General features: G+C 36.0%; 1 protein-coding gene across 1 annotated transcript in view; it reads right to left on the bottom strand.

The window, feature by feature from the left end:
* Positions 1 to 22,720, bottom strand: part of CEP128 (centrosomal protein 128) — a 449,972-nt gene that overhangs the window by 237,477 nt on the left and 189,775 nt on the right. Inside the window, exons 17-18 of the mRNA XM_064375102.1 lie at positions 15,734 to 15,910; positions 10,470 to 10,529 (exon numbers count right to left, since the gene is read on the bottom strand). Coding sequence (XP_064231172.1) covers positions 10,470 to 10,529; positions 15,734 to 15,910 — 237 coding nt within the window. The remainder of the gene's footprint in view (positions 1 to 10,469; positions 10,530 to 15,733; positions 15,911 to 22,720) is intronic.

Here is a 22,720-nt window from a genome sequence, read left to right on the forward strand (position 1 = left end):
GAATTATAATTTCCAATGTTGGGGGAGGGACCCAGTAGGAAGTGACTGGATCATGGGGGCAGTTTCCCCCTTGCTGTTCTCATGATTGTGAGTGAGTTCTCAGGACATCTGGTGGTTTAAAGGTGTGTAGCAAACCCTTTGCTCTCTCTCTCTCTCTTGCCTCCATGTGAAGACAAGATGTGCCTGCTTCCCATTCACCCTTCCACCAGGATTGTAAGTTTCGTGAGGCCTCCCCAGCCAAGCCTCCTGCACAGCCTATAGAACTGTGAGTCAATAAAACCTCTTTTCTTTATAAGTTACCCAGTCTCAGGTAGTTCTTTACAGCAGTGTGAGAACAAACTAATACAATGATCAAGTGGAAGTTATCCCAAGAATGCAAGGTTTAAGATAGGAAAATCGTTAATGTACTATACCATATTAATAGAATTAGGGACAAATGCCATATGATTATATCAACAAATACAGAAAAAGCATATAATAATATTAAACATTCCTTCATAATAAAGACACTCAAAAAACTACAAATAGAAAAACCTGCTTAATATGATTTTTAAAATATCTACAGAAAACCCAAAACTATTATCATACTTAACAGTAAAAGTCTGAATGCTTTTGCTCTAAGATCAGAAACAAGAAAAGGATATCAGTTCTCACCACTTCTATCAAGGGTTAAGAAAAGGCAATTATACAAAAAATAAAAGGAAATAAAAATATCTAGATTGAAAAGGAAGAAGTAAACATATCTGTATTTGTAGGTAACAGGCTTATGTATAGGAAAATCCTAGTCATTCCATTTAAAAACTCTATTAGAACTAATAAAAGAGTCCAGCATATTGCAATATATAAAATCAATACAAAAATTAATTATATTTCTATATGTTAATATTTGTAATGAGTAAGCCAAAAATAACATTAAGAAGATAATCATATTTACAATAGCATCAAAAAAAAAATATTTCGTTACAAACATAAAACTGTAAAACTTATACTCTAAAAACTACAAAATGCTTTTTATAAAACTGAAGACTAAGTGGGAAGATATCCTATGTACATGGATCAAAAGAGAATATTATTAAGATAGCAATACACCCCACATGTATTGCTATCGGGATCCCTTTCAGAATCCCATCTGGCTTCTTTAAAGAAATTGATGAGTTGATTCTATGTTTCATATGGACAGGCAAGGGAATGAAAATAGCCCAAAAAAGATACTGGAAAAGAATATAGTTGGAGGATTCATGCTTACCCATTCCAAAGCTTACTGCAAAGCTACAGTAATCAAGATGGTATGGTATTGGCCAAAGGACAGCTATACAGATTGATGAAACAGAATTGGAAGTCTAGAAATAAACTCATATACAAATGTCAATTGATTTTCAACCACAGTGCCAAAACAATTTGATGTGGGAAAGAACAGTCTTATAACAAATGGTGCTAGGACAACACAATACACAAATGCAAAAGAATTCATTTATACCCCTGCTTCATACCAAATATAAAAACTAACCCAAAAAGGATCACAGACCTAAATGTTAAGAGCTGAAACTATAAGATTATTAAAAGAAAACACAGGCATAAATCATTGTGACCCTGGCTCGGCAATGGACTAGAAAGTGGTGGACTAGAACTGGTGGTTGGATTTGTAGGTAATAGCTAAGGGGTCCTGATTTTCTACTTGAGGTGATGAAAGTGTTCTAAAATCCAGTGTGGTAATGATTGCACAATTCTGTAGATATACTAAGAAGCATTAAATGGTGCATTCTAAATGGATGAATTGTATGATATATGAATTATACCTCAATTAAGCTGTTATTTAAACAAAAAAAAGGAAGGGTAGAGAGTAAGTCAAGACAGAAAAACAAAGCTAAAATTACACCTTTATGAATAAATGAGACCTGGTAGTACGTGCTATGCAATCTCTAGGTCTCTGTCTTGTCTGGATGTCATTGGCTAAACACAGGAAGCTCCCAAATTAAATTGGGCTATGTACTTCCAATTATGATTGCAGAAATTTAACAAAGCGTACTTTACTTCTCAATATTCCCTTTGAAACATCCATGCAAATACAAAACAATAAAAAGCTTCCATAAGACAGAAAACCAGGAAACAGGGTCAACTCTTTGACAGATAAAATAAGTACTTTCTATTATAACTTTCTACTGAAATATTAAGGAAGAACACAGGAAAAATATGAGATGGTATACCACCATCCGCCTATGACAATCAAGGCAGCAAATTGGGCTGTTCTTTAGAAAGTGTTTTCTATGTAGAGTAGGAAACACTGAAGGCTGGAAATCAAGAGGTGGTTGTAATACTCCAAGCAAGTGAAAATGCAAAGGGAAGAACCAAAGTGCACATTTTTGGGATATGATAGTTCCTCACATGTTATGGTTAAAGTAGGGAGAGGAATCGGTAATGCTCAAGACATATAACCCACAATGGCCAAGTTTCTAATTTACAAAACTGTGAGACAGGCTTTAGGTGTAACCCTGTGCACTCTCAGCCATGGTGGCCACAAAGAGATACACCTTCTGCTTGACCAAAAATGAGGAAGGAGTAAAAAGGACTTTGTCTTGCAACACGGGTACCAACTCAGGCCACAGTAAAATAAAGTACCAAGTAGACTCCTAAAGTTCCTGACTCCATCCCTAGCTCCCAGACAGCATTTCTAAACTTACCCTAGGCCAGAAAAAAACATGTCACCCAGAAGGGAAACATACAAGCCTGGCTGGATGGACCATTTGCTGACTAAAGAGCTCTTGAACCTTGAATAAACATCAGGTGCAGTCAGGCAACAGCTGCCACGAGCCTTGGGAGAGATTCAGTACTGTGCTCACTTCAGGTCTGACCCAGCATAGTCCCAGTGGTTGCGGACACAGAGATACTTGTTTCAAACCTCCTCCAGCTCCAGGCAGCTCAACACTGAGAGAAACACTGCGTTTGTTTTGGGGGAAGGTCGGGAAGAGAAAAAAAGACTCTGCTTGGTAATCCAAGCACTACAGAGAACAGTATGAAGGTTCCTCAAAAAACTAAAAATAAAGCTACCATAGGATCCAGCAATTCCCACTGCTAGGTGTATACCTAAAAGAAAGGAAATCAGGATAGCAAAGAGATGTCTGCACTCCCACATTTGTTGTGGCACTAATCACAATGGCCAAGATTTGGAAGCAACTTAACTATCCATCAACAGACAAATGGATAAAGAAAACGTGGTGTATATGCCCAATGGAGTACTATTCAGCCATGAAAAGCAGTGAAATCCCATCATTTGCAACAATGTTTATGGAACTTGAGACACTATGTGAAGTGAAATAAGCCAGGCAAAGAAAGACAAACTTCACATGTCTCACTCATTTCTGGGAACTAAAGATTAAAACAATTGAACTCATTGAGATAGAAAGTAGAATGATGGTTATCAGAGACTGGGAGGGGTGGTGGGAGAGGGAGGCAGTGCATATGGTTAATGGGTACAAACATATAGTTAGATAGAGTGAGTAATATCTAGTATTTCATAGCACAACAAGGTTATTACAATGAACAATAATTTATCATGCATTTTTAAATAATTAAAAGAATATAATTGGACTGTTTGCAACACATGGTAAGAAATAAGTGCTTAAAGTGAGAGAGAACCCATTTACCCTGATGTGATCATTACACATTGTATGCTTATATCAAAATATCAACATTTAACAGATTAAAAAGTAAGCAACTTCGGAAAACAAAAGAAATACATAAGCACAGGATAAAATTTAAAAGAGAAACATGAAGAAATACATTTTTACAAATAGCAAAATGAACATGGACAGATAAAAGATATGAGGTTTGCAGTTGACCACAGACTCTACAAGAGGCCTTGTGAGACAAGTAAAAAAAGAAGACATTTTTCAACCTCCTATCAATAGGAAGACCACCTGTTCTAGGAACAAGTCACTACCAGACAACATAGTAGGATTTAATCTGGCTGGTATGCATCACAGATGGCAAATGTGAATAGTACAAGTGCAAGGTAGAAAACATTAATAAAAGAAGTGGATAGAAAATATGGAAATGTATCTGTTTCTCTTAAATCTACTCTAAGAAAAGTAACAGTGTAAGCATACTGATAAAATGCAACACTTCTCCCCCATGTTGGAAATCAATAAAGAATCCAGGGGACCATGTCAAAGAATGTCAAGAATTCAGGGGACTACGTGGTCAGGTCCATGGTTTTTCTCATCTCCAAATGTTTCCTGCCACATGAGAATAAAACTCCACTTTTATCAGATCTTTTGATGTTTAGCACATAAAAATTCCATACTGTATTTATGCAATTGTCTAATTTTTCATATGTTTGCTACCAATTCAATTTTTAATAACCTATGTGGTCCAAATAAAATGAGTCTCAGCACAATCCTCCAGTAATCTTTTCTTAACCAGTGATTTAACTGCAAATTTTAAAAAATCACTTCACATTTTCTTTTCCCCAATGCTTTTCCACTTACTCACCCCAGTCTTTCACCTTTGTTTACTACCTATGGTCACTGCTACCACTAAGAGATGGTAATGGAGAAGCAATCAGTCTGTTTTGTCCTAACAGGAATACTAATGGTTCTGGGGAAAAAACAAAACAACAACAAAAATCCAGAACAAGGGATTAGACAGGTTTTATATGTGTTATGGACTCAATTCTGTCCCCTCAGACTTCGTATGTTGAAGTTCTAACCCCAAGTGTGACTGTATTTGGAGACCATATTTGGCCTTTAGGGAGATAATTAAGGTTAAATGAGGTCGTAAGAGTGGATTCTATCTAATAAGGATCCTGTCCTTACAAGAAGAAGAGATAGCAGAACTCTTTCTCTTCTAGTCTCACAGAAGAAAGGTCACATGAGCAAACAAAGAGAAGTTGGCTATCTCTGAGCCAGGAAGGGAGGTCTCGCCAGAAACCAAACCTGGCATGTTGATCTTGAACTTCCAGCCTCCAGAACGGTGAGAAAATAAATTACTGATTAAGTCATTCATTGTGTGGTATTTCATTATGGCAGCTGGAACAGATTAATATGACCTATGGCTTCAGTCTACTCCTATGAAGCCTTTATTCCATTGTCAAACAAAATTAAAAATAGGCTATAGTTAGATACTTTTTATGAATTGCAGAATATATTATTAACTCTGCAACTAATAGGCTATAGTTAATTTTTATGTATGCAGAATATATTATTAACTCTACAAAATAAAATAGCGACTTATAGAAATTTAATCAATCCATAATCAATTATGAGAATTTGTGTTTGTTGGATAAATACCCAGCATCTTCATTAAGTATCCTAAGGAAGCAGCTTAGAACACAATATAGAAATAACTTTATCAATTCCAAATAATAATTAGGTGACAAGGCTATTAATCAGAGCAAAAACTATTCTATTAACCACTCACAGGAGTATTTCACAGATTACATAATAGGTTCATGTATTTAACTACATCAACAAGTATTGCTTTAAAAACCAAGATAGAGAATGAATTTGTAAATACAGCCTTGTTTTTTTTGAGACGGAGTCTTGTTTTGCCGCCCAGGCTGAATGAAGTGCAACAGTGGGATCTCGGCTTACTACAACCTTTGCCTCCCGGGTTCAAGTGAGTGTCCTACTCAGCCTCCCAAGTAGCTGGGATTACAGGTTCCCACTACCAAGCCAGGCTAATTTTTGTATTTTCAGTTGAGATGGAGTTCTATCATGTTGGTCAGGCTGGTCTCGAACTCCAGACCTCAGGTAACCTGCCCACCTCAGCCTCCCAAAGTGCAGGGATTACTGACGTGAGCCACTGCACCCAGATTATGGTGTTTTTTTAACCTTCGTATTGATAGCTTGCAATTAGGTGGGAATATTCACAAGTGTCTAGGAAAACTACCAAGATGATCTTTTTAATCTGTGAGAATCCTCTACTGAGTCCTAGGGTAGTAATATACTAAAGCCACTAAGAAATGACTCAAAGCTAAAAATCAAAGACAAGAGAAAATTTAAATAAGATTATAGCTTATAAAGGTAGCAATAATATTAGGACCTAGAATTTTGCTCTTTTAATTACTATGCTTCCTTTGCCAAAGCTCTAGACACAATTTTGAAAGAAAACGTTTATATAAGAACCAGAGGTAAAGAGGATGGCAATTTTTTAGAATGTGGTCAGCCACCAAAACAAGAATTAAATTAGAAATGTAGAATTCAAATACAAGTCAACCTAAAAATATGTAATTTTTTCAGTAACACTTTATCCACTTTTTCACTGTTATAAATATAATCAAGAAAAAAGTTAAATAATATCCACAGTAGTACACATACTTCTGTTCAATTAACTGAAAATATTCCATGTAAATAATCTATATTTCCAACAAATCAGCCAAGGTACTGAGTATAACATTCTCTTTCTATATCAGAAGGATAAAATATTAGATATGTATCCATATCTATCAACGAGAATTAAATACACTAGGTCTAAGACTTCTCATACAATGTTTTAAAAAATCCACATCAATAAAAAGACATTCATAAATGTAAGGTTTATACTCGTGTGGATTACACAACCAAGGAAGAGAAATGAGGGAACAGAGTTCCAAGACCTGAGGTCTAAGCTCTCCTCAGTAACTAATTAGCTTTATGTCCTTAGGTAAAACTAAAAACATCTTGGGCCTCAGTTTCTTCAATCTACAAAATGAGGCGGTCAAATTACATGATCTCTAAAGCTGTGTCAGTTGGACAGTATGGAAAAGCAAATAGTTATCAATGCCTAGAACACATTATACTACAAAAAGTGTGACTCTTTGAGGGGATATCAAACAAGACAATATAAAAAAAAAAACCTTCTCCCTAAATTTGTAAGTATATTTCTTACCCATCTAATCTCTAAGTTTATAGCTATGATCAAATAAAACCAGTACTTGGGAATTAATAGATTCACTGAAATCTCACCTGCTTGTTACTTATTTTTCTATAATATTTAAGTCGAGGAAGTGCCTCCACTGGGAAAATGCAGCATGCCTAATATAATTATTCTTTAAAAAAAATTAATGAACATTTAGCCAGGCATTGTGATAAGTGCTAAAGATGTAATGAGGAACAGGATAAGCACAGACCTTCCCTAGTAACATTTATAGACTAACAAAAGAGAAGCAAATGGGGAATTTCAGTACAATGGGTCAAAGGCCAAGAAAAAAAAAAAACTATAGCTTTATACCGTCAAAAAAGTATATAAATTCACCTTTTTGTCTCTTAAGGGAATAAATAATACTGGATCCTGGAATTAAATGAGTTCCATGAACAACAGTGTACTCAGGATCCTGTCTAATGTGGAAGCACAGCTAACACCAGCTTCTCTTTATTGCAAAACAGTAATTTAACACGTGGGCTCAACAGTGATTCTCTCTAGTCTGTGGGTCCCATCTGAGAGTGCCAGCCTGCTCTAGATGTGACATGTTGTCCCTACTGTCTCAATGTGAATATCTTTGCTACTTCTCATTTCTTGAACAAAAACTGTGATGTTTGTCTTTGTCCTTGCTTCTCTTGGGGCCTTCCTGTCCAAATAGAAGTTTCTGATCATCCATCTCTCTGGTGGAAACTCTTTCAATAATGCTATGAATTTGCCTGTCCGGGAGTTTGCATGTTCATTTATTCAGCTACTAATCCCTGGCTAGAGTCTTCTACTTTGTTTGGAAAGTCCTGGAAATCTCTTTCACCATCACCTTGGAATATAACACGTCTCATTGTGTGCATGCTGTCAACAAAATTACTCCCATCAGTCCTTTCCTTTGAATGTTTGAACAATTTTCTTAATTCAGACTCTCAATCTGTCTTACTATATGGCAAAAGCTTCTTAACTGGTCTTGCTGCTTCCAGTCTTCCCAACTCCAAACTACCTTTCACCTCACTACCAAAATGATGCTTCTAAAACATAAATATAAGCATGCCACTCTCTTGTTCAAAACTCCTTTGTGATTCTCCATGCAATGTAGATCTGAATCCAAGATCCTCAAAATGACAAACAATGCTCTACTGGAGGAACCTAACCCCTCTGCCTGGAGCCCCATCCCCTGACATTCTCTATGTCATACGTTCATATTTTACGATTGCCCAATCATGTCAGCTTTTTTGCCTTCATCAAACTGCTTCTCTACCAAGCCTTTCCTAGAACTTTGTTCTTTGCATGCTTGTTCTTTGCTCTTGACCTGCCTGGTGTCAATATTCATCTGGGACATCCGCCTCCATGGCAGCTTGTGCACACTTCTAATTATAGCTCTGACTTAAAAGACTGAAATGATCACATATGTGTCTGTCTTTCCTAAAGACCAGGACCACGTCTTGTTCATTTTTAATGCCCACGGCATGTAACAGCATCTGAGACATAGTAGTTTCTCAGTAAATTCCATTAAGCTGAAGAAAATTTGGCCTTACAATGCCTCGTCAGAAAGTATTACAAAAACATATCCCTAATCTGTGGAAACTGCTTACGTGGCATTGCTTAATAACCATGTGATGATTAACACTGAGTGCCAAATTGATTAGATTGAAGGATACAAAGTATTGATGGTGGATGTGTCTGTGAGGATGCTGCCAAAGGAGATTAACATTTGAGTTAGTGGGCTGGGAAAGGCAGACCCACCCTTAATGTGGGTGGGCATAAGATAATCAGCTGCCAGCATGGCTGAAATATAAGCAGGCAGGAAAAATGTAAAAAGAGAGACTGGTCGAGCCTCCCAGCCTACATCTTTCTCCCATGCTGGATCCTTCCTCCCCTCGAGCATCGGACTCCAAGTTCTTCAGTTTTGTAACTTGGATTGGCTCTCCTTGCTCCTCAGCCTGCAGATGGCCTATTGTGGGACCCTGTGACCATGTGAAGAAATACTTAATAAACTCCCCTTTATAAATATATCTATTCCATTCATTCTGTCCCTCTAGAGAACCCTGACTAATACAGACCATCTCAACCCTCTTCCTTCCTGTAATTTCTTATTATTACCATTCATTAGCTATTTTACCTGTAAGTATAGTCCAACTCTTAGTTGGACTTCATATTTTTATTATGCCACCAGTGCCAACAAAGCAGCTGTGATGCAATCTCCACCCAATCCTTGTTTTCTAGAATTAACACTAACAGAACAAATTCATTTGGCAGATTTATGAAAACAATTACTGAATGCCCTCAGAGGTCCTTCTAATACTGCAAGACGTCAGAATGGACTATCTGAAGAGCAATTCTACTTTCCATATAGTTTTTTGTCCTCTGATTTCAGATCTTATCTTCAATACTTATGGAGCTGTTCAGTCATAGTTCATGGGAATTACAGTATTGCAACCCATCAATAACCTAAGCCATCTTTCTAGCAAATAGATTCAATTCCCCCTTAGACAGTTGGTCAGCGTGGTATTTTTTATCACAACCTGTTTACACTGTAGAAGGAATAGTTGTCTCATGCAGTCTTAGAACTGGTCTGATCAGAAGTTCAATCCCATTAAATGATAAGGAAAAACTACTCACTAGCTCCCAAATTAAAGAGTTATGATTAAGAGTCATCTCTGGCTCTCATAATTTAACTGAACTACAGCAGTCAAAGCTTTCTGTTCAGAAATGATAAAGATTTTAACTTGAAAGAAAATTCTAAGTACATTTCTCTTGTTGTCAGAATTGTGAAGTTGAGAAAAAGAAAAAAGAGAAATGCAGTATCACTGCACAACTGAAGTTTCTGGCCAAAACATTCTGAGACAGCAAAACATGCATATTCTAAATTCCCTATTCAGGTGGCATAAATATAAATTTGCATTTGTTTCTATCAAAAATGGCTAGAAATGCAAAGGTTCACTGTTGTTAAAGCAGTAGAATAAAATTCTAATGTTCAATCACTATACTTTTATTTTCTTGTTAAGAATGCCTTGTTTTAGGAGGCTTCTCTAATGCACAGTTGGCCTTCAAAGGTAAACCTTATCTTTCTATCATCTCCTATCCATGTCTTACTCACCAATCTCAGGGCATTATATGTGGTTTTACTGAAATATTCTCATCTTCATGCCATTGTTCTACCCATAACCAGCTAACTGGAGAACTACATATTTTTGTAAGACCAAGTTTAAATATTACTTTTTTCCAGAAGCTGTCTATGACATGCTGGCAGCATCATACCTTTCTCCCAGCACACACAACAGAATTAGCTATTCCTTCTTCTGTGTTCCTTTGTCAATGTGCACCTATATCTATAATCTGGTTCTTAATATTTCAATAGTTTTATTTTCCTTTATTCTCTAATTCTATGCCTACATATTTAACTTTTAAATATTAAAATATAAAACATGAAGGTTGCGTAAAGGGACTGCAGTGATATCTTTCCTTACAACTAAGTGTTACAGCCCCATATGCTCAGTTACATGACAAAATAAAGAGCTAAACCAAATAGGATAGCTTAAAGATCATAAATATTACAATAACTTTAGAATTCAAAGATTAATTACCTTGCTTTCTGCTAACCAGCGATGTGGGTCATAATATATATCAGGACCAGATGAAAAAACCTACAAAAGAAAAAAGAGTCTATTAGAAACACATTTTTTCTCTGACATAAACATATATAAACGAAATTCTTCACCACGGTATCCAAAGTTTAGTCCCCCAATTTAAGGATTAAAAAAAAAAAGTTTGCCCCAAGTACTCAATCAGTTCCAAACCACCATTCATTTATATGACTCTTTATGTATGTAGTCATTAGTTTATGTATTAGCAACAATATTTTGACGAAAAGATCAACTATCAAGTGCTATCACTGCCAGGATCTGTGGAGGCTGATTCTATGGAGTTCCATACGGCAATCACCTTCAATTGAAGTCAGTTTACTTCATTTTTGTTTGTTTCTTTTCCTCAGTCTTTTTCTACATAATGTATTTCAAAAAAGGTTAGATGTGATTACATAGAAACAATTCTTTCTCTCACTTATCCTTCTTTAATACTAAAAGGGACATTTTGTCTCATCAATGGTGTCAATAGACAGAAACTCACTGACATGACTTCACACGAACATTGCTTTGTATTTCAAAATAATAACAAAATGCTACAATACTAGGTCATCTACATTGGCTGCCTTGACTTCCTTCACACCAATTCATTTATAAAATCCCTTGCATCTGGCTTCGTCTTATTACTAAAGTACAACTGTATTCAAAGTTGGCAATGACTTTATAATTGCAAACACAAAAGTTTTTTCTCAGTTCATACTTTCGTTGAACTCTGTGCTACAAATAATATTTTTGAAGACCTCTTTCTCAAATTTGCCTGTTTAAAAATATCCTATCCCTCGACAAAGAGATGTCTATTCCTTTTCTCGAAAACTTCCATACCTCCCAAGCTGTGTGCATACTGCTTCTTTGTCAGGAATATTGTTAACTCATTCAGACAAATGCTGAAAGCATACTGAGTGCCTACCACATACCACATACATGAATATTGTATTCTTTTATTTTTCAAGACACAGTATCGCTCTGTTGCCCAGGCTGGATTGCAGTGGCGAGATCTTGGCTCACTGCAACCTCTGACTCCCGAGTTCAAGTGATTCTCCTGCCTCAGCCTCTAGAGTAGCTGGGATTACAGGCACACACCACCACATCTGGCTAATTTTTATATTCTTAGTAGAGACTGGGTTTCATCATGTTGGCCAGGCTGGTCTAGAACTCTTGACCTCATGATCCACCTGCCTCAGCCTCCCAAAGTTCTGGGATTACAGGCAAGAGCCAATACGCCCAGCGAATATTGTATTCTTATATCCAGTTTTCCCTCATCCACCTTTTTCTCTATCTAAATTTCACCCAATCCTCAGGTCCTCCCTGCCTCTTCAATGAAATTTTCCCTACCCTAGTTCACTGTATTTTCTTCCTCTTCCAACTTTCTACTGTGTTGCTGAATGTAAACATCCATTTGTCATTGATTAGAATATACTTTAATTATTTTCTTTTTCATTCATGTATGTCATACATGCCAATTAAATCTTCTGTGGCCTAAGATATTAATGTTTAATATCAAAGTAAAAGATAACTGGATATAAGTAATGTTCATATGTTATTATTTGCTTTACAGATTTATCTATAGCTTCATGTTTAAGAAGATAGCCTTAACCATTTAACAAATGGTGAGTTTTCAGCACAGTGTCTGGCACAGAGAACACAATACACCACTGTTACTGCATATCAAGATGTCACTATCAATAAACAGGCTTCAAGGTCTATTATAAGAGCACTATAACAGGCATTTGTCTTTAAAAATATAAAGAAAGAGAAGCCATATGTATTTGTGAACATATTACAAAAATAGGCACTACAAAATAATGATAGGCAACATTGTGTATCTACTAAGTGCAAGATATGTGACACTATAATATGTACCTTCTGGCCAGGTGCGGTGGCTCATGCCTATAATCCCAGCACTTTGGGAAGTCAAGGAGGGTGGATCACGTGGTCAGGAGATCGAGACCATCCTGGCCAACATGGTGAAATTCCATCTCTACTAAAAATACAAAAATTAGCCAGGTATGGTGGTGGGTGCCTGTAAAAATCCCAGCTACTCGGGAGGCTGAGGCAGGAGAATCACTTGAGCCTGGAAGGCAAAGTGCAGTGAGCCAAGATCACAGCACTGAACGTTAGCCTGGTGACAGAGTGAGATCCCATCTCAAAAAAATATACATATACATATACATATATATGTGTGTGTGTGTGTGTGTGTGTGTGTGTGTGTGTGTATGTGTGTGTGTATATACATACATATATATATATATATATATATATATATATATGCACCTTCTATATCTTATCTTACTTTATCTTCTCAATGAGTGAACTTATAATTGAGGATATGGGCCTAGAGCAGTGGCTCACGCCTATAATCCCAGCACTCTGGGAGGCCGAGGCAAGTGGATCACCTGGGATCGGGAGTTCAAGACCAGCCTGACCAACATGGAGAAACCCTGTCTCTACTAAAAATACAAAAATAGCTGGGCATGGTGGCGCATGTCTGTAATCCCAGCTACTCAGGAGGCTGAGGCAGGAGATTCGCTTGAACCTGGAAGGCGGAGGTTGAGGTGAGCCGAGATCATGCCATTCCACTCCAGCCTGGGCAATAAGAGCAAAACTCTGTCTCAAATAATAACAACAATAATAATTGGGGACATGAATTCTTAGAGACAAAAGAGTTTACATAACTTATCCAAGGTCATATATTAGAAATTCGCAATGACTTCCAATGTGAACCCATACCTGTCTTGATCCAAAGCCCATCCTCTTCACACTCTAAAACTGAATGAATACTCAGACCAAGTGTTATGGAAAGAGAGAAACTAAAATAAGTGCAGTGCAGAGCTAATCTATTTACTTGAACTCTTGAATTATCAAAAAACTGGCCTGTGAGAATGATACATCTTTAATTCAGACACTTTCCTAATTGTTTCATAATTGTAATGATTTATTGTATGTCTGTAGTTCATTGTCAAACACTTACATACATTAACTAAAGTGGAATAAGTAGCAAATACAGTGACTTGAAAAAGAAAAATGTAATTAAAAATAACATGAACATTGTCCAGGACTTTTCTCAAACTCATTTATTACATATCGATTTTCCAATCTATTCCATAGCACTGTTATTCTCTCTACATACAATGGCTGAAAATCTCATCAGCAATATTTCAGGAATCAAGAAATGACTAAATGGAATTATTCCTTTTTTGAAAACATTTTACATTCTTCCACAGTCTCTCAGAACTATAAAGCAAAGAATAAATTTTATCTTTACCACACCCTTGGGTGGTTTCTTGAGTATGTTTCTTGAGTGCTATATTCTTAAGCAATTCATTTTTTCCCCAGATTTATAGCAACAAAACAACAGAAGTTACTAATGAAGAGTACCACAAAGAAAAAATAGTTGACTCTTTAAAAATTAATAGAATTTCCTTTCTTTTAGATTTACTTTCCACCCAAAACTTGGATTGAATTAGCCTTTCTCTGGGGGAAGAAGTGTAAAACCCATTACTACAGTCACTCTATGTCTGAAAGCCTATAAAAAATTGGATGCTTTTTGGAATATTTTGGAAGGATAATTTGTGGTTCATAAAGAAATAAAATATTTAAACAATCTGCTATCTGCACATCATGTTTTTGTCTGCAATTGCCCATAACAAGGTGTGTATATATATGCATGTATGTGTGTGTGCCTATAAATGTATGTGTGTGTGTATGTGTGTGTGTGTGTGTGTGTGTATATATATATGTATATCTTACAACATGATCCAAATGTTTTCATTTTACCTTCCTACATGACTGAAAACAAATCATCCTGTTACAAACATTTAAATATAGAATAAATATTGCCCTGCTAATATATACTTCTAGATAAAAATTAGGATTTTCAAAGCTACTCGTTCATCAAATTAATGCAAATATGACAAGTTTTAAATTTAAAAAGCAGCATTAGACAGGAAAAATAAATAAGTCAGAATTATAATGGGCCCTACAATAGCTCTAAAAAAGTTAGTTTTTCCCCTAAAGCCAATTACTTCTCATATTAGACTCATACCTTTTCAAACTAACACTCGAACTTAAAAAAATATATAAATGGGAATACATATTGTAAAAATTCCATCAACTCTACCAAAGACTATTAGTTAAAATATTTCCATTAAAGTCAAATTCTAAAAAAGCTTTAACTGCAAGAGAATTATATTTTCTCTTAAACACAATTTAAGAGAGAAAAGAAGGCAGAGAGAAGTAGCAAGAAAAAAAGAAGGGAACACAGTAGCATGAGAAAGGAAGGTCATTCTAGAAGAAGAAAAAGACAAATCGTAGAAACTCCTGAAAAATAAGAAGTATTTCAACATAATATCAAAATGTGAGTGCCATCATATCAAATGCAGTAGAGGGGTAAATGATGCTAAACTGTAATGTATTATGGTTACACATATCAAAGCACTGTAATGCCATCTGTATGTAAAACAGCAGCAAAACCCACAGTTGACAGAAGTGCTTACCTTGGATCAGAGCATCCATGATCACCTCTGCTTTTATTTATCATTTTAATATGACTATATACTGGGTAGCAGTATTCTATTTGTTAAAATAAAAAAAACTAAATTAAACACAATTTGTTTAAATAGGGAAGATGGATAACATAGTGGTTGCTAATTTAGGTTCCAGAGTTAGACTCCATAGGTTTGAAGTCCTAGTTTCGCATTTAACCAGATGTACAGCCAAGGGCAAGTTACTTAAACTATCCAAACCTCCCGTTCTCTTAAGTGGATTTAATCCAAGTAACTAAAAATGGGTTGTTTCAGAGGATAATGGAGATACTAAAGTACCATGTATACTACAGTACCTATAATACAGTACCAATACTATAGCACTCAATAGATGTTAGCCAGTGATATAGTAACAACAACAAAAATAGCCTGTCAGAGTAAAAAACTCAAATTCCAGGCCTCTTGACTCCAAGGGCTATCTCTCTTATAAGACTGTTTTTTAGTTTTTTTAAGGAGACACAGGCAATTCAATGGAATAACACCACTCATTCTCTCACCATGACTATGCAATAGACCCAGTGTCTTGTTCTAAAAAATGCAAAATGTTATTTTGTTTCATAAAACTTTCCGTAATAATAATCTCACTACCAGACATTAAAATCCTATTATAATTATATATTAGGAAACTAACTGAAAATATAAGGTGCAATGAGAATTCATGATTACTTTTAATTTTTCCATGGAGTCCTTGGAGAATGTTTTACAAGCTGCATCAATTTCCTTTCCTATCACACCAAGAATGGATTCCTGTTCAGTCTCCAAGCAAAGAAGTTGATCCTTGAGCTGCAATCTGGCCTCTTCCATCCTCCTTAAGTGCTCTTCTTCAATGCTTATATGTTTTTCCTAAGGCATTGACAAGAAATTAAACAAGTTGATTAGTATTAAGTGGAAGCAAGAAATACTTGAAATATCTGTTCAACCAACTAAAAGAAGTGGATTAGAAAAGAAATATGACTCCATTAGTCCCATTACTTTACCAAAATAAAACTTTAATCTACTCATTAACTGAGGCAAAATTACAGAGTTCCATAGTACGGCAGTTTCGGAACTGGTGAGCAGATACTTGGCAAACAAAATCATAATAATTCTCTAACAAAAATAAAAAAAGAAGTAGAAAAGAGAATCCTTTCCCATTTTAATAACATATTCTCACTAATGAATGAGAGATTAAAAGCTGATGTCAGACACTGACTTTGAGCTTTCACTGAACATTAGTAAAACACCAGAAAATATAAACTGCTAAATACGATGCTAGTTTCTTCATTTGAGGTAAAAAATAAGTGTTACCACAGCTATCTCATCAAAACATAGTTTTAGAAAAAGTCTAAGTTTTCAAATGCAATCACACCACATAAATGCTTTTGAGTCACGAAAATTTGAAAGAAAGATGGAGGTACTTTTCATCTTGTCATTATATACTTAATGAAAAGGGGTTTCTAAGGAGCCCTTTAAGAGATTACAAGGACTCGGGAACCCACTCTAGGTAAAAACAATTCTAAATCATCATGATTATACAGTTCCTTTACTAGAGAAATTCCAAATGCATAGGGCTTGTAATAAAATAATAAAATCACTAGAATTGTATGTCTAAATGGTGGACCAAAGCCATGATGGCTGGCTATGACAACTTCAGTCATCACACTGTAACCTAATCATCTTCATCTGGCCTCTTAAATACAACAAAACCAGGGAAATTATGTGAGCAACAAATCCAACCTGAATTGAAAAGAAAACAAGGAAATCCACTCACTAAGAATTATGAAAAGCAGAATGATATTTTACTAAAAGAAACATAAATATTTCCTTTCAGTTCAACTTACTTTAAAAACAAATGAAACACCCTCTGCCAGAAAGGACAGACCCTTTCGTAATCTATCTTCTGTACTTCTTGCCTCATCTTCCTCCTTTCCACTCTCTCAGAATTTGATGACTAACAGCATCTTAAATCTGCCTACATATGACTCCCCAGACCACATCTGACTTGTACAACTTGGCTTGAAGTTGTGCTACTTCAAAATGGGGCTGGTAGCCAAGAGACATTTATCTTGAGGGGTTTGCCTTAGTCCATCATCCAGGTCTGGATCTCAGCTTTGTAAACCTAGGAACTGAAATTTATTTTTGGTACTCAGAGTGGTACTTTCGTGTATGAACTAGAAAGCCACTTAATTAACTACGTTCGTTTACGATGAGAACCATGACTACCATATGAATCAGAATGTCCATGTCAGCATAACCAGTACATTTTCTCTCTATAGACAGATCTAGATGGGAAGGCAAACTATGATGAGACTATTGGTTAACGAAGAGGAAATTAGAGCAAGGGGAGTTTCTTTTACGAAACAATGTTGAAACAGCATCCGGCTAATCAAAGTCCAGCATGTTCACCACCCATCAGGAATTTATGAACCACAATAACAGGGGTGCTCCATTCTTCTAGGCAGTGTTTGCATGGAGGGTGCTGAGGGACGTCTCCCTTTCTTCTTTTTCCACATTGAGTTTCTGTCCAAACTTTCCCTACTAATTGATATTAATATATTGTCAATCTTTAGATTTATTGATATTTTCCCAAGTCTTCCTAACATTTAGGAGTTTTTAAAAATATTAACATCCAGCTCTGAAAAGTATTTGATAATTGTATCATTTACTCATTAAAAAGCAACCTTATGGCCGGGCGCGGTGGCTCAAGCCTGTAATCCCAGCACTTTGGGAGGCCGAGGCGGGTGGATCACGAGGTCGAGAGATCAAGACCATCCTGGTCAACATTGTGAAACCCCGTCTCTACTAATACAAAAAAATTAGCTGGGCATGGTGGTGCGTGCCTGTAATCCCAGCTACTCAGGAGGCTGAGGCGGGAGAATTGCCTGAACCCAGGAGGCGGAGGTTGCGGTGAGCCGTGATCGCGCCATTGCACTCCAGCCTGGGTAACGAGAGCGAAACTCCGTCTCAAAAAAAAAAAAAAAAAAAAGCAACCTTATTACTAAGTCTCTAGGTGATACTTGCCTCCCTACTGTTCCTATGTATCTACCACCTATATCTTCTTTTCTAAGTTTATCCTTTAAGATGCTGTGTCCTTTCTTCCTGAATTCCCAAAGCAAATCATTCCCATTGCATGTTAGGTATATCATAATTTTTAAACTTTTTTTTAAAAAATGTAATATAATTATTTGCTTGCATACCAATCTCCCCCAATAAACTGCTAATTTTGGGAGTCCACAAAACACGTTTTTAATCATTTTAAAACTCCCCCACTTTGCTGAATAAATGATTTAAACATTTTTTGAAGACTCAAATTCAATATGCCAAAGATGATTTCATCAATTATCATGCAAAGCTTATAACCTCAGAGGCTACTGAGGAGTGCTAGGAGGTTTCTCCCACACGTACATAAGGCCTCCTGATGGTGCCGTATTTTCACGGTCTGATATTAATAAAGAAAATAAATACCCTATCAGGGGCTACTGATGTAGTCAAAGACTGCCCATATTTCACATCTAAGCAATTCAGATAATGTCATAATTGATCTTTCTTTTCTCACTTCCCTCATAGCCATCTCTCTTTCCTCCACTACTACTTTTCTGCGGTCTTCATTACTTGTCTCTTATAACAAGAAGACAGAACTATTTCAATCTTTTGATATTCTTGAGAATGTTGATATTGTCAGAGAAACCTCTGTAAGTTCAGTCTCTTTAGAAAACATAGAAAACTTCATTGTCCACTTGCTGTCCTCTGTGGGAGAGTTGCATGCTATGGCCAAGCTCTCTCTGAAGTAAAAGCTATAGGACTATGGGTTCACATGACCTTAGAGATCAGTAAGTTCAACTACTTGCTCCTTCAGGATTCCCTTATTTGGCATTTTTGACAGATGTGCCATCCAACCTCTAAATGAACATCTCAAGTGTCAAGGAACAGAGTACCTGGCAAAGCTGTAAACTCTCTCCATCAGTGTCCAAGCTATACGCAACAATTAAAGTAAACAAATGAAGCCTCCATCCCAACTAAGCCTTCTAACCTTCCAGGTAAAAATTTCTGTTCTTTTCCCCTATATTTTATTGATTAGGTTTCAGACACATAGTGGTCTCCATTGTCTGCTTGTATTCCAAGATCCTAAATCTAAGAGTTAAGTAAGCTCTTCTATACCATACTTCGGCAGTTGTAATTTCATTCATTCATTCATTCCCTCATTCAACAAATATTTACATAAGTCCTAGTCTAGACAAGACATTCTTGGGTGCACTAGAGATGGAGTAAGTGATTGCTTCTTGGCCTTTTGGCTAAGATCAAGTGTGGAGATAGAGTAAATGACACAAACAGGCAGGCTCCTAATCTCACAGAGTCAACAAATATTTCCATGAAATGTCATTACTTTTGTACCATTCTTCTGGTTTGGGCATATTTATTTGAAGAATAATTACGGTACCCAATGAATTAGTGCTTTCTCCCAGTTTCATGTTTTAGAAATAGATGTGCAACACAGCTAATTCTGAAGGAGGGGTGGGACCAGAAATTGGCCAAAGTTAATCCAAGCGTCCTGTTAGATTTAGAGGCATTCAAATAAGTAAGGGCAGAAGATAATATTTAGGCATTATTAAGGCTATTCTCTGGTCTTCTGGTCAATTCAGAGGGGACAAATATCCCCTGATTCTACAAGATTAACAAAAAGCTACCACATTTCTAGAGAACCAAAGGCAAAATGTGGTATTTTAGAGAATGCTTAGAAACAAAGAAGACACAGTCTAAATTCAGTGTTTCAGGGTAAATGAACACAGATGCCTGGAGCTTAGGGAATGTACATAACTTCTTTGGAGAGCAGGAAGGAAGGCAGATTAAGCTGACTACAGCAGTCTATGAGATCCAAGAAGAAAGATATCCTAGACAATGGCTGAGTTTGAGAAAGAACCTCAGAGAATAAACTAACCCCTAATTTTACATTTTAGGTAACTAAAGCTCAGACAAAGTAACTTGACTAAAGCGAAAGAACCTATTAAATACAACCCCATAACCTGATCCGCTGACTAGTATTCTCTCTCAAAATGCTGGAAAGGCCAAGGCCTTAACATTAGAATTTAGAAAAACAAGGTGAAAAATTCAGAAAAGTTTTCAGCAGGTTATGTGGGGACTAATGTAGTCCTAAAGTAAAAAGAAGAAATCAAAAATTAAATTCTGAATAAGCCTTATCATAAATGAAAATATATGACATATTGACATATTCAGAATAGAACACAATCAAAAGCACATTGAACATGCATAATATCCCAGACTTTTAGGATCTATCCATCTATGCTGAAGAAGTACCTGTGTACACACAAAATCTGCTTTAGTCCAATTTTCAAAAGTGTGCTAATCACACACTAAACAAGGTATAGTTCCATCGTCAAGACAGCAAAGGTTTTATGAAGCCTCTATTTTAGGACAAGAAAGGCTCATATTGTTGACACTTTAGCATATTTTGGGACAAGAAAGGCTCATATTATTGACACTTAAGTATAAAGAAAACATAAAACTGCTGATAATATCGTGATAAACACATACACACACTGCTGAGTGGTTTGATAAACTGACCTATAATTCAAAAAATAAGAAATGCTGTTGTATTTATAGATTTATGTTTCAGCGTGCTCTTTACAACTGAGAGCATTCACTTTCCTAGAGGCGCTAAAGATCATAAGAAGATAGATCTTATCAGAAATATAAAAACTTCAATAAAACAAGAGCATGTCCAAAATAGCATCTCTTTGGTAAAAGTTTATAAGACTCCTTCAATGTCTTAAGAGTTCCAGAAATGCCACTTTATTTACAATATGGCTATTACATGAAATAAAAACAGTTCATTAAACACCTTAAACAGAAATATGATGTTAAATAAAGTACACTGATATGACTAAGTCATTAATTTACAAAGGTAATGGTTTTTCTTCCCTGAAAACTACCTGAGTAAGCAAGTGTGACACTATTTCAGTCCCAAGGCCATCTTTACATACATCAACAAAGGGTAGGGGAAGATAGGATAAAAGGTAGAGAAAGAGAGAAATCAAATAATACTAAAGGCTGAAATTAAAACTAAAGGAATTTAAGCAAAGAAGCAAAGTTACCGTAAATACAGCTTGTTAAAACTACTGACATGCACACATCCCCAAAAAATTTTTCAGGAAGAATATTTTCGTAGCTTAAGATAACTGTTACACCAAAGCTTTAAATCCAGGACACTAATATTACAAGGCAAATTATGAAACTATCCTGAATAAAAATTGGATCTATCTGGAAGCCATTTATCTGACTCTCTAAAGAAGGCTCACATTCTTACACCAACAGTTGACTCAGCTGCAAAGAAATTAGCATACAACATGAAATGTGAACCAGGGCAGAAACTACATACAAGATAACTAAGAGAGAAGATATCTGCAATGGATTTTATAGGAAACGTGGAAAGAATTTAAGCTCGAAAATTACAGACAGCAGTTTCAACTGTCTTATAAAATGGCAAAAAAACAAATAACACATCAAGTGCTGGTCACATCATAACCACTTGTTTCATGCTTATTTCTCAAGAGTAGGTTTTTACATAATGGAGACCTCCTTAAACTCAAAACTTGGCTATATATGAAACACTTAGACAAATATCAAAAAATAAGAAAAAGCAAAAGTAACTCTAAACTCAAGAGTTCAGATGAATTTGAAAAATCTCCATGGATTCATCCAATGTGTATCATTTGCCCTCTGGGAAACAAACTCTTCTCAGGAATACACAGGCAAAGGAAGGGGAATTCCTTATTCAATATAAATGACTAGTAACACACCTCTCCTTCTGCATCCACGTGGATGTTATAACAATGAAAGATTATCTGAGTTCTTACACAAGAATATTAGGTGCCCCTTCTCTGTGCTACCATAAGAAGTTATAATTAACAGTGTGCTAAGAGCATGTGAGAGCCTTAGTAAAACAAGAGAACTAATGGAAAAAAGAAATGGCAAATAGAAACACTGGCTATAAGATCTGATGAAGGTTAAAACTTGGGTATGAAAGGCATTATAATCTATAACCTCTTCATAAAATTTCTGCTATGACACTCAGTACTCTGTGTGTCTTCTATGCCTGTCTCCCAATCAGACTGAGTTCCTCTAATGTGAAAATCTTATTCTTCTTTATTTAAATATTCCAGCCCCTACTAGACTGTCTCACATAGTAGTCATTTGATCAATCTTGTTGGGACATATATCAGCTTTTATGTTCTACTCATTGACAAGCATTTTTTGAGCATATTAAATATGGCAAGCATAGAACCAACAATACAACAATTTTTAAAAGTCATAAGAAATTTTTAATCTCTGAACTCAAATAACTTTTTGTCCCACAGTAAGCTAGTTTTCCTTTGTTGCCACAGTTAATGATTTAATCCATTGAGGGCAATCATCTTGTCAGTAGCAGGCTATTGTAACTATCAAGACAAGACGGTATCACAATAATGAGCACCCTGGAAGTGGTAAGAAGTAATCAGATGCAGAATCAATTTCAAAGTAGAGTCAATAAGATCTGCTGATGAACTAAATATGGTTCCACGTGTGAGACAATGAGCTGGTTCTTTACATGTATTTAACAGGCAAAGGAATACTGTAAATACTACTATAAGATTGGCTTCTAAAACAAAAATGCTTCTA

The sequence above is a fragment of the Aotus nancymaae genome, unplaced genomic scaffold (genome assembly GCF_030222135.1).
Source record: "Aotus nancymaae isolate 86718 unplaced genomic scaffold, 86718_ANA_hifiasm-v0.15.2.pri h1tg000011l, whole genome shotgun sequence".
Classification (NCBI taxonomy): Eukaryota; Metazoa; Chordata; class Mammalia; order Primates; family Aotidae; genus Aotus; species Aotus nancymaae.